General features: G+C 44.4%; 2 protein-coding genes across 2 annotated transcripts; both read right to left on the reverse strand.

Moving 5' to 3' along the window:
• Nucleotides 1-421: 421 nt before the first annotated feature.
• LOC133893067 (glutathione S-transferase T3-like) lies at nucleotides 422-2,198 on the reverse strand. Its single transcript, XM_062334039.1, has 3 exons — nucleotides 1,861-2,198; nucleotides 1,098-1,533; nucleotides 422-1,012 (listed from the first exon to the last, which is right to left on the reverse strand). Exons 1-3 carry the CDS (start codon nucleotides 2,196-2,198, stop codon nucleotides 422-424), a joined length of 1,365 nt encoding a protein of 454 aa, XP_062190023.1.
• Nucleotides 2,199-4,788: 2,590 nt separating this feature from the next.
• Nucleotides 4,789-9,872, reverse strand: LOC133892702 (protein FREE1-like). Its single transcript, XM_062333617.1, has 10 exons — nucleotides 9,003-9,872; nucleotides 8,689-8,775; nucleotides 8,448-8,579; nucleotides 7,361-7,492; nucleotides 6,952-7,017; nucleotides 6,755-6,865; nucleotides 6,045-6,137; nucleotides 5,386-5,416; nucleotides 5,225-5,298; nucleotides 4,789-5,112 (listed from the first exon to the last, which is right to left on the reverse strand). The coding sequence occupies exons 1-10, from the start codon at nucleotides 9,705-9,707 to the stop codon at nucleotides 5,035-5,037; spliced, it is 1,509 nt and encodes a 502-aa protein (XP_062189601.1). The 5' UTR covers nucleotides 9,708-9,872; the 3' UTR covers nucleotides 4,789-5,034.
• Nucleotides 9,873-11,173: the final 1,301 nt, after the last annotated feature.

Here is an 11,173-nt window from a genome sequence, read left to right on the forward strand (position 1 = left end):
ATGTCCTAAGGAACTATGTCGTGTGTACGTGCGTATTATGTTTGTTAATGGTATGGACCGTGCTTTTTGCATGTATAATCAAATGAACTCAGTCCTTGGATTGGCTTCCTTTGAGTCTTTGTGTTTTCCACTAGCAAGATAGCATAAGGGAGAAATGTAACACAACAAGGTAGGTAACAAATAACAAATTAACAACCAAATCTGGCCAGACCAATGTTCACAGTCTCAACGTGACCTTCTAGATCAGCTCCTCCTCTGCTGCAATCCTACAAACAATGTTCCTTATTGCAGATCAATGAACCATGCAGTTCTACACACACAAATAAAGCACACCATGTTTCTACACAACCATGCATTACATTCATTGTCTATAAGCTGCAAGAAAATCGAATCTCGAACATAATACAACCAAGAGCGCAAATTAGCCAGATGGCCCAGAGGCAGCGCGACGAGCTGCAATAATGCTCTGCCGGAGGCTCTTGTAGTAGGCCTGTTGGTCCTCATCCATCTGCAAAAGGTCCATGTTCATTATCTCCCTCTCCTCCTTTACCTTTTCCCTCTCCTCCTTGACCTTTTCCAATTGTACACGCTCCTCCTCGAGCCTGAGCCTCTGCTGCTCTATTCTCATCATCTCAGCAAATCTCTCCGCCCTATCCTTCTCAACCTTCTCTTTCATGGCTATCTGGCAGTCAAATATCTCAATTATAGGCCCAGAAGCTGAGTTCGAGGAGGAAGAACCGCGGGCAACCTCCTTCGAGCAATTGCGGCCAGGTGGGCGTTTCGGCCGTGGACCGCCACTGGAAGGTCCTGCAGCTACACCTTCGGGTTCGTTCACCCCGGGACAAGACTCAACGTGCTGCGTCGATGCGGGGCTGCCCGCAGCGGAGGTCTTCTTCTTCTTGCGGGAGGCCTTGGATTTCCACTTGGGATAATGCCGCAACTCCACCCAACAAGGCAGCAACGTGAACTCCTTCTTTTCCACGGCTTGGAACATCTGACATGCTGCCGCGATCTGAAACACAAAGAACTCAGTAATAATTGGACAGTGCCATCATACAATGGCGCATAGATACATGAACCATAGAAAACAAATGTACCATGTCGGGCTCGGTCGTCCCACTCCTCCTATTACGCAGTGCCCTAGCATAATGCCCGCAGAACCTCTGCACCATCCCATTGATGAAGGTCCACCTCCCCTGCAGAGAATTCTTGTTGCGGGTGGAACGGAAGTCTTTGTGCTCGTGGAAAAAGGTCTCGATCCTCTGCCAGAAAGCCCCTATACTCTGGTTACTCCCGACCACGGGATCCATACTCACGTTAAGCCATGCCTTCACAAGATGAAGGTCCTCCTGCATGGTGTAACTGCATCCACAGCCATCCATAGCTGCCACCTCTCTCGGTCCCTCGGGTTGCTGATCTTCTGCCACATGAGACTCTGTCCCGAAGATGCCTTCTTGGGTTGGCGGCACAACATCGGCCCAAGGAATCCCATCGTCGTCATCACATAGGAACAGGGCGTACTCCATAGAGTCCCTGCAAACCATTAAAAACGCGATGAAATACAACAAAGCAGTATGAAATCTAACCTATGTACACGGCATTATGTTGCACAAAATTATAAGCCATTCAACACATTACGAACATAACGAGAGATATGTCTTAAGGAGTAACCCTTACATCATGTGGGAGTACCGGAGTACAAGACCAACAACTAGAGGCTACCTCGACTCGACAATTATCGAACAATTACCCAACAACTAAGTACACACCCTACCCAACCACAGCCTCCAAGATAGATCAGATTCAATGGACAAGCCGTCAACCGAATCGCCGCACAGTAGGTCATCCGAATTGGCACACAGTATGTCATCGGGGCTCCAGTCAGCGGGAACAACATCGTCGTCGTCAACGTCCTTTGAGCCCGACGCTTCCTCTTCCACTGCCATGCATCCATTGGTGCCGTGACAAATATGGTTGGGCATGCCGCTGCCGCTCAAAGCATCTTCAACTTGGAACACGAGCTGCTCCAAGTCCCCCACAATGTTGTCGACCACAAGCAGTGCTCTGTTGAGCTCCACGTCAGTAGGGGTGTTGTCCGTACTCAAATTGTCCTTGACCACCTTCTTCAACGCGGTAGCCATCTCCTGTACATGGTCCTGCATTTTCGACAGAAGAGCGGCAAGCGATGCGGCGTCCATCTACAAGCACGAACAGGGATGCCTAAACCGAGGAACTAAATTTCAGCTCAAAGTTTACACTGCTTAAGCATTTCAGGCAAAATACATATACACACAATACTGCATAGTAATATAGTGGCCATTCTCATTACTGCACTAGCTCTCATGTTTGGCTCTTAGGTGAATTGACAAAACGTGTGTTGGCTTATGTATTTCTATCCTTAAGCAAAAATGACAAGTAATTCCTTAACTATTCAGAAGATGTTGATATAATGCACACTGATCTAACTTCAGGTAGCATAGCTGCACCAAGTGAAGATGGAAGAATCCAAAAAGTACCAAATGGAGAAAGCAATTGATGCACTGAACAATGGTAGCCTTGAAATTTATGAAATTATTGCCACCAAGTTCTTTATTGGTGTTCTAGGTCTACACTGGGCAACTTCAATTATCTAGATATTACAAGAACCACAATTAAACACCAACAACATTCCTTTTCTTTTTGTTTACTGTCAGGAAGCAGATTTTGTTCTTTGCATGACATCCCAATCTTAGTACTTGTATTCATTTGCCATTTCAATTGTTCCCTCATGGTAATAGGACTCTTTACCTTACAAGGACCGTATATGAACAAATGATACAACTAATAACTACTGCAATCAGTGGCACAAAGAACAATCAATCATACAAGCTGTAACAATTATGGTTGTGTTCGAAGTTCATGCCTACATTTCTGTAATCAAACACTATGCACCTAGGTCACTCCGAAAACTTCAGTCATAGTTACCTCATGTTTTGCGGACCTATTTTCTTTCCCCCAACTTTTACTTTCAATCACAGTACATTTCTCAAGCATCAGTGGTTCAATGCGGTGCTGAGCAAAATGAATCAAGGTATACGCTGCAGTCACATGGATAAGAAGCTGGTAAAATCACCTAGCCACAATTCTGTAAACTAGTTCATGAAAATCCATTGAACCCCAACTCCTCAGTAACCCACCAGACAACATACACGCATTGAAAAACATCTCTACAAGCATCATGCAGTAATAATCGTAGATCTACCAAATTCACCAACCAAAGTTATATCGGTTCAATTCATGGACAAATAAAGAAGGCCCATTTCTATCACAGACAAATCTAAATCTCAGGTTCTTCAAGCCGGAACAGACACCAAATTCACATACACTACCAAAGATATGGATCTGGGACGCCAAATCACAAAGTAAACTTCAACCAAACACACCAAGCAAGCAATATCTTCTTCAGTCCCGGTGGCGAGCAGCCCACGCTCCAGCCGTCCGCCACACACATACATGGATCTGGGACCGAAGGACTTACCACAAACTTGGGGACAACCTCGGTCCGGCTACTGCGGCCGAGCACACGGAAGGTGGGGAAGCTTCCAGCGCGGTCGCCGGATCTGCGTCGCACCGGTCGTCCGCTGCGGGGAAGGATGCGGCGTCTCCCGGGTACCCGGATGGTGGTCGCTTCCGTTGGCCACCGAAGCCACCCGCCTCGCCTCCGCAAGGGCTCGCCAGCTCCACTTCCGCCGCTCCGCGGGAGCAACAACCGCTTCTCCAGTCCCCTCGTGCACAGGGATGAGGACGCCGCATCGCTCCGCAAGTTTGCCGACGCCGCGCCCCTCCCCGCATCCCTGTTCCACTTGATACGGCATCTGTTGGAGACCCTTGCGGACGGCTGCGGCGGCAAACCGGTTGCTACAGTATTTTGCGTGCGGAAACAGACACTGTTGGAGAGGGCCTAAGATGCATCACATACGAGACACAAAATGATCAACTTTGTAAGATGTGTCCGTTCAAAAAAGAATTTAAATGTGCGTGACACTACCGCTGCTCGGTTCGTATCTTGTTATGCATGAGTAAATTCGATCGTTAACCACGACTTGGAAAGCTCAAGCCTGTGACTCCAGACATCACTGGTAAGGTTCAGATGACTCGGTGAGGCACATCTCGTTGGACTAACAGACTCCAGGTAGGCAGGGTTGGTGCAGTTCGTCAGAAGAGAGGAGAGGAGATTGCGATACGAAGCGGTCCAACCAGAAAATATGTTCAACACTCTTCAAGAAAGAAATATACCGACAGATTAACTAATCGATTATAGATATGTGCTATCCTGAAACCTAAATTGCTTCAAAAGCCATTCCCTATTGTTTCTGAAAGAGCACATAAGCTACTTACAAAGACGCATGAGCTGAAAACAAGTCGTCTTCTGTAGTTCCACTATTAGGACAAGTATATTGGTACAGTCAGTTATCTCATACAATGCCACGTAGAATTTTAGTGATGTGGAGAAGAAAAAAGGAGGTGAGGGAAAGAGATCATTATTTCATGAAACAAAGGTCTCATAAGCTAAAATTTAGAACTATGAGACTACTCTCATGCTTACAACTCATAATGTTTATACATTAAGAGATTGTAGAATTACTATGGAACAAGTAAAAAACAACCAATTATAGAAATTGTCTGTTAAATCATCTCAAAATTACATATCAATGCATGAGATAGCATATAAGACGGCATCAATGTGCTTGCGACTTAAGGCATGAAAACAGACTTCAGTATTAGATGTAAGACATGCGAGACGCACCATAACAGTCTTAACCGACGAGTATACTCCTGATATTTTCCATAAACCCAGCGTTTTCAGCAGCAATACTCCCGAGTCTATAATTCACTCATGTACAAGAAAAATAAATAAATAAATATCCTATCGTGACCACGAACACAACCAAGGCAACATGTACAGGCTGAACACACGCTTTTTATGTATAGAATATCAAAAGAAATGAGTTATCAACAGAATAATTTCTGTAACATGCTGTGTCTCCAAGTGTGTCAATTGGCGCTGACAAGGAAAGCATGCTGGCACACTCCACATTCCACTGTTTCTGACCCTGATGTTGGAACCTGAACCTGCAATTCCACAGCCAAATGATCGACATGCCAGTGGTTAATACGCCTGGGAGAAAATGGACCGTTACCAGGAGTATCTGTGCTCTGCACCGCCTACAACTCTTTGACATACCTGAAGATGGACAGTGCAGGTAGGACATGCGACTTCCCTCATTCTGGTACCAGATCCACCTCCAGATGCCGGACCTTTTGAAGCAGAAAGTTCAGAATTTTGGTGCACTACAGATTATGTAATTTTAAAAAACTTGTATAGGGATTAAAAGCAAGAAGTACCTGAAGACTTACGATTTCTCTCCATTTCCTCCTGCAAACCACATCATAAATTTGGTAAGATGGATATTGTAGAAACAAGTTACACCACACTGTATTTCAGGTACACAACCATAATGATGCGCAATTTTCTAAAGGCACTTCATCGAATAATGATCCTTTTCTAACTTTGCAACTTCATTTAGTTCAGTTCTCGAATCAAAATGACCCAAAGATAAATTAAAAAAAAAAGACCTGAAGTTACCCGGTAAGCATTGTCTTGGCATTCAATACAATGAGCAAAGTTAGAATAGCAATATTGCCAGTTATCATTGGAGTGAATTTACGCTGCTCGTACTAGTCTGTTTGGTACTTTGGTTCGTGCCTGCTTGTGTCCTATCATATCAACGTGCAAAAAATATGGACTAACAAAATTTAGTTGTGAAAATGGCCACCCACAATTCAGCTATGTTTCGGCAAGAATATGATCTAGGACATCAATGAGGAAAAGGAATCTTGCCCAATTTTTTGCAGTAACCAAATACATGCCAAGTCCGGTCAATGCAACCAAGTTTCGGCAACCCTTGGGTTCAAACAGGTGTGCCCAATAGATTCAAGTGTACAAGTCTACAAGACACTTAAATGAATGTATGGCATACAGGAAGTGTCATCTAGTATATTACCTTAAGTTTTCTTGTAAGATCTTCATGGCTTGGAATGTTGGCAGATCTGTTGGCAGCTTCCTTTGCAATGCTAAGTCTTTCAGTTACCTCTGCCTGTAAGAGAAAGAACTACTATGAATACAGGGCATAGCAACACCACAAACCGCCATCATAGTTTCCAATTTTCCATATACGACTATCCAAAACTCATAATAGCATTTGGTGCAGTGAAATGCTGCAAAGGGTAGTACTACCAAATTAATAAACAAAACACATCAGTAAAGCTACAAGCAAACATAAATAAGTCAGTTCAAATGATCTGAGCTGCTCAGGTTCGTAAAGACCACTAATAAAAAGACATAGGGCAAAGATGTATTTAGATCGGTACCAACAATCCAGAAATACATGCTTAAAGCACAATTACATAGTAATAATCAAGTACATAGCTATGGTAACCAAATAACCTTAGCTATAGGATGGGTCAGCTACAATGAGGTAACATTATGAAGCAACGTAGCAAGAAGAGCTACAGACCTAACAATGTAATCCTAGTTCCAAACAGCTCGCAACAAAGAAGTGACAACTGGCAACAACAAACTGGACACCCTTATTATAACAATGCTGGTGAAAACAAAGAGCTAACGAAATATAACTGACAATGAAGTAAAGTAGGCCCAGTTAATGTATAATAAAGAAAAATAATTAAGCAACAACTGAGTAGCAGAATGTACCATGCATCTATCACAAACTCGGACAAGTGGAGCATTATCCTCAGCTGTCAGAGCAATTCTTCCTTGGCTGCATTTGTCACAGAAGATTTCACCACAGTTCCTACAATGATGCTGCGAAAAAGGAACTCATCTCAGTGCATCAAATTTCACCATTAGAGATAATAAGTATGGCTGAACAAAGATGTTATGTATATTACCCTGCGATTGAAATGACTAAAGTCAACACCACATGAGTGGCACTTCCTGGCAACCTCATCTGGAACCTAGAAGGGGAAACAAAAATAAATTAAATATATCGAACTACTCATGAAATAACAAGTGACGAAACACCATCATAAGATACAGGAAGATAGACACTGTCAAAAAGAGCTTAGAGTAAGATCTCTAACATACAACATGAAATTTAAGTGATGAACATGATCTGATGAAATGTTTAATGAATTGTTAAAATGTATTGCCACGGAATGAATGAATCAAGTAGCCATTCCAAAATGTTTATCAAAATAACATGTAGAACAACATGGGCAAACAAATAAGTAAACCAGGTTGGTTCCGTAATCTTGAAAGTAAGGTCAAGAAGTCAATGGATATTACAGCTCAGCTTACCCAATGGTCTTTCACTTCATCAACAGGTTTTGTAAACATCCAATCAAAACCTTTCTTCTCATTTGATTGTACTGAAGGTTTGCCAGCGTCTACTGTTCCTTTACCTCTTGCATCTCCACCAATCTCCTTAAACTAATTATTTAGAATCACACAGTTAGAAAGTGCTGTTCAATTTGTCTAAAAAAACAAAATTGCTCAATGCACGGTATGCACAAGTGACCCACTGAACCAAATATACAGCCAAGCAGATATTTTAAGTTACCAGCAACAACCTATACTTTTAGTAAAGTTTATAAAAATCTGAGGCATTTTTTCTACAAAATATCAGGCAAAAGAATAACATCCCATACAACATCCAAGTTATCTAACTTGTATTGTGTCCCTTTCCAAAACATAAAATGGTGCAATTCAAACACAGCAAGCATTTGGATACAACAATTTTAAAAGGATGACATGAGAATAAAGAATAATATGGCATTTTACTGATTGACCTGTCATGTGTCTCAGCTTTCCAGTAGTACTGTGGAAAAATGAGATATTCATGACACGGGTCATCTTTTCGTTGTTACTACCTCCAGTCCAAAATATAAATCTCGGTTTGTGAATAGTTGCTGTTTTGTTTACTGAAGAAACATTTTCCTTCAACTTCCGCCATTGATTACTTATGGTACTGGTGAGAGATGAGTGTATACAACCAATAAACAATAGGGGCCAGCCATGTAAGAAAACTAAGACACCAACTCTTTACTTGTTATACGTGCATGACACTAAAAATAATAATTTGGACAAAATGAGGTACCATCTTAAAAAGGCAGCATGTTTAACTTACAAGATTAAATCATTCTGCTTCTCATTACAGATATAGTTAAAATATGAAGCAACAGCTCTCAGCCTCTGACAAATGAAACCAAAACTCCAAAAGCACAAATATAATGAAACTAAGGTATTGCACGGAAGCATTTTGATTGTTTAATAAAGCACAAATATAATCAAACTAAGGCATTTCACAGGAAGCATTTATTGTTTCCAATTGAAACATGAGGCTAAGTATTGAAAGGGAAAGGAGAAAATGGTGTTGTTACCATACCTGCACTGCTGCTGCTGTCACGGTGTCAAGCATATTATTGGAAGTATAACTGTTTGACTTCAGCCTAATTCGCTTTGCTTCAATATCCACTGAGGTCTTCGCCCAGAATGCAAATATAGTTGAATCCAAAACCTAAATAAGCACAGCAAACAAACATTAGAGTAATCTCACTTGCTGTCGTGTATTTGCGGCACGAAAATACAGACATAATATTCTGATACAGAAAAGCTGTCCAAATTACCTCCCAACTCGTCAGTGAATCGAGGGGATAAATCCTTAGGGTTCTGCTTGTGCTAGGATCGAGCATGCAAATTCCATCCAAACCAATCTGCAAGAGCACCATCAGGAATTATCAAGTATCAAAATGACAGCTGTTTTCTCTTTGATATCAGTGGCGACAGCTAAATGTGGTGGAAAGGCATCATAGAACTTCCCAAGGAAAAAATTTGAATTCTAGAATAAATAATACCACAAAAACCTCCCAATCTTCAGAAAGCATGACACCAGAATTTTTACCTATGATGCATAATTTCATCAATCTTATCAGTATCGTACCTGGCAAAGCACATCAGTAGGGTTCCCAGCGCCCTCTGGCAGCAGCTTAACCCGAAACTTCTGTGCACCACCACTCCCGTCCTCATGTGTCTCCGCCTTTGGAACAGCCCTCGCGATCTTCCCAAAGCTACCACCCCCACTGCCACCACCGCCGCTGTTCCACGACTGCTGCTCCCCTCCAGACGGGAGACTAATCGATCGCCCGTAGTCATCAAACAGCGCGGATCCCGATCGCGCCGGCGCCGTGCCGCGCGACCCGTACGGCTCCGCGCCGCCGCTGTACGCGTACGCGCCCTCGCTCAGGTAATCGTCGTTGTCGTGCCCTGCGGCCGGCGGCTGGTACCCACCCCCGTAGTACGGCGCGTCGTAGGGCAGCGGCGGGGGGTTGGGCTCCGCAGCCGGCGGGGCCGCCGGCTGGGTGGGCGGCGGGTAGGTGTAGTACGGCTCCGGCAGGTAGGGCGCGGGGTTGTTGTAGGGCGGGTACCCGGCACCGTACTGGGGCGGCGGCTGCGAGTAGGCCGGCGCGGAGGGCGCTTGTTCGGTGTAGCCGCCGCCGCCGACGGAGTAGGGCGGCGCGGAGGCGTAGCTCCCCGCCCCCGCCGTCGGGGCGTCGGCGGGGTGGGAATTCGGGCCCGGCGGCGCGTACTGGTGCGGGTAGTAGTGGGCGGGCGCGGAGGCCGCGTAGTCGCCGCTTCCGTGCTGCATCCCCGGTGGTCGATAAGGGCAAGGCTTCGAGGTCGGTGGAGCCGGCGCCGACGAGGTGGACGGCGATTTTTTTCTGCGCTATTTTCCCCCTGCGAATGCGAGGTTTGATTCGATTTCGTTGCTTCGCGTTTGCGTTCGTTGCACGGGGAAAGGGGGTTGCTTCGGGACGAGGGAGGTTGGCGTGTCGGTTTTGAGCGTGCCCTTGTGCCGTGGCCGTTCGATTCGGCCGGCCGGTGGGAGTGGACGGCGGTGATGGATCTGTGGTGGTTTCGGGTTCGCTTTTCGCTGGTGCTGACCTGCCGCCTCATGACTGCGTGCGTGCGCGTCCGGCACGGCGGGTCAGCGCGTGGATGGATTTGGGCTAATGGGCTGCATTTATAACAGGCCCATGTAATTGACGTGAAGGGCCTATATGTGATTTTTTTATATATTTTTTTATTAAAAATTTAAATAAATAGATTTCCCGCAGGAGAATTTGCAAAACTAGACGACTGCAGCCCTCTGAGAGGGCGGTTAGGCCCTCAGAGGGCGGGTACGGCCTGCCCGCTTGACCGGCTCCCTTACCGCCCCTGAGGGGGCGGGTAGAGACCCTTACCACCCTCTCAGGGGGCGGTAAGGGGCCTCCCTTATAAAACTGCCCAAAAATAGCCAAAAATTCATTAAAATCCGAAAAAAGAAAAAGTTGAGAAGAGAGAGGAGAAGAGAGGAGAGGAGAGGGGAGGAAGAGAGGTCGGCGAAGCCCTGCTGCATTTGGGCCGTGGATTTGAAGAAAAATTTCGGGTAAGTCTTTTTTTCCTTTTTATTATTGTTACTTAGTGCAGTAGTAGTATATGACATAGGTTTTAGATATTTATGACATAGGGTTTAGAAAATTGTCAAATTTATTTAGAAAATGGTACGATAGCAGTGCAATGTAGAGTATTATTTTTAGTATATTATTTTTACTATATTAGGGTTGTACCTGTAGACGTAGTAGGTAACAGTATATGATAATTTGCGAACCTAGGATAACATTTAGAAATTATTTTATCCGATAATTAGAAATATAGTTTGTTGTCTTAACATGGGTTATATTTGCGGGTGTTTACAGGGATGGCAGATAAACTAATTTTTCAGATATATTATGGTGAGAGTGAAATTAGTTACGGTCCTAACGGTGTAGATCTGTCTGAATTTCAGTCATGTCATGAAAGGGCTTAGTAAAGCTAATGAGAGGACCATTGTGGGTGTGTGCAAATGGCTCATGCGATTTTTCCAACTGGATCCGCAGCAACATGAGCTGAAGTTGAAAGCTGTCATCAGCCGTGCTAGTCATGGATACTTTGGTGAGCTTGTTCCCATCGAAGCCACATCAACTTGGAGGCAGTATATAGATATATGTTGTGAATGTGGCTTGCCGCTTGTTTTGTTAGCTGAAGCGTACCTGAAAGATCAAAATGAGGTGAACTCTGCAGAAGCAATAGCAG

The sequence above is a fragment of the Phragmites australis genome, chromosome 15 (genome assembly GCF_958298935.1).
Source record: "Phragmites australis chromosome 15, lpPhrAust1.1, whole genome shotgun sequence".
Lineage (NCBI taxonomy): Eukaryota > Viridiplantae > Streptophyta > Magnoliopsida > Poales > Poaceae > Phragmites > Phragmites australis.

Excerpts from the sequence above, each read along its gene's own strand:
- LOC133893067 (XM_062334039.1), bottom strand. The coding sequence starts at position 2,198 with ATGGACGCCGCATCGCTTGCCGCTCTTCTGTCGAAAATGCAGGACCAT. Across the intron at positions 1,534-1,860 it reads TGGAGCCCCGATGACATACT|GGACTCTATGGAGTACGCCC; the intron begins GTGTGCCAATTC and ends AATGGTTTGCAG. Across the intron at positions 1,013-1,097 it reads GGACGACCGAGCCCGACATG|ATCGCGGCAGCATGTCAGAT; the intron begins GTACATTTGTTT and ends TTTGTGTTTCAG.
- LOC133892702 (XM_062333617.1), bottom strand. The coding sequence starts at position 9,707 with ATGCAGCACGGAAGCGGCGACTACGCGGCCTCCGCGCCCGCCCACTAC. Across the intron at positions 7,493-8,447 it reads TGACAGCAGCAGCAGTGCAG|TTTAAGGAGATTGGTGGAGA; the intron begins GTATGGTAACAA and ends CTAAATAATTAG. Across the intron at positions 5,417-6,044 it reads ATCTTACAAGAAAACTTAAG|GAGGAAATGGAGAGAAATCG; the intron begins GTAATATACTAG and ends TGTGGTTTGCAG.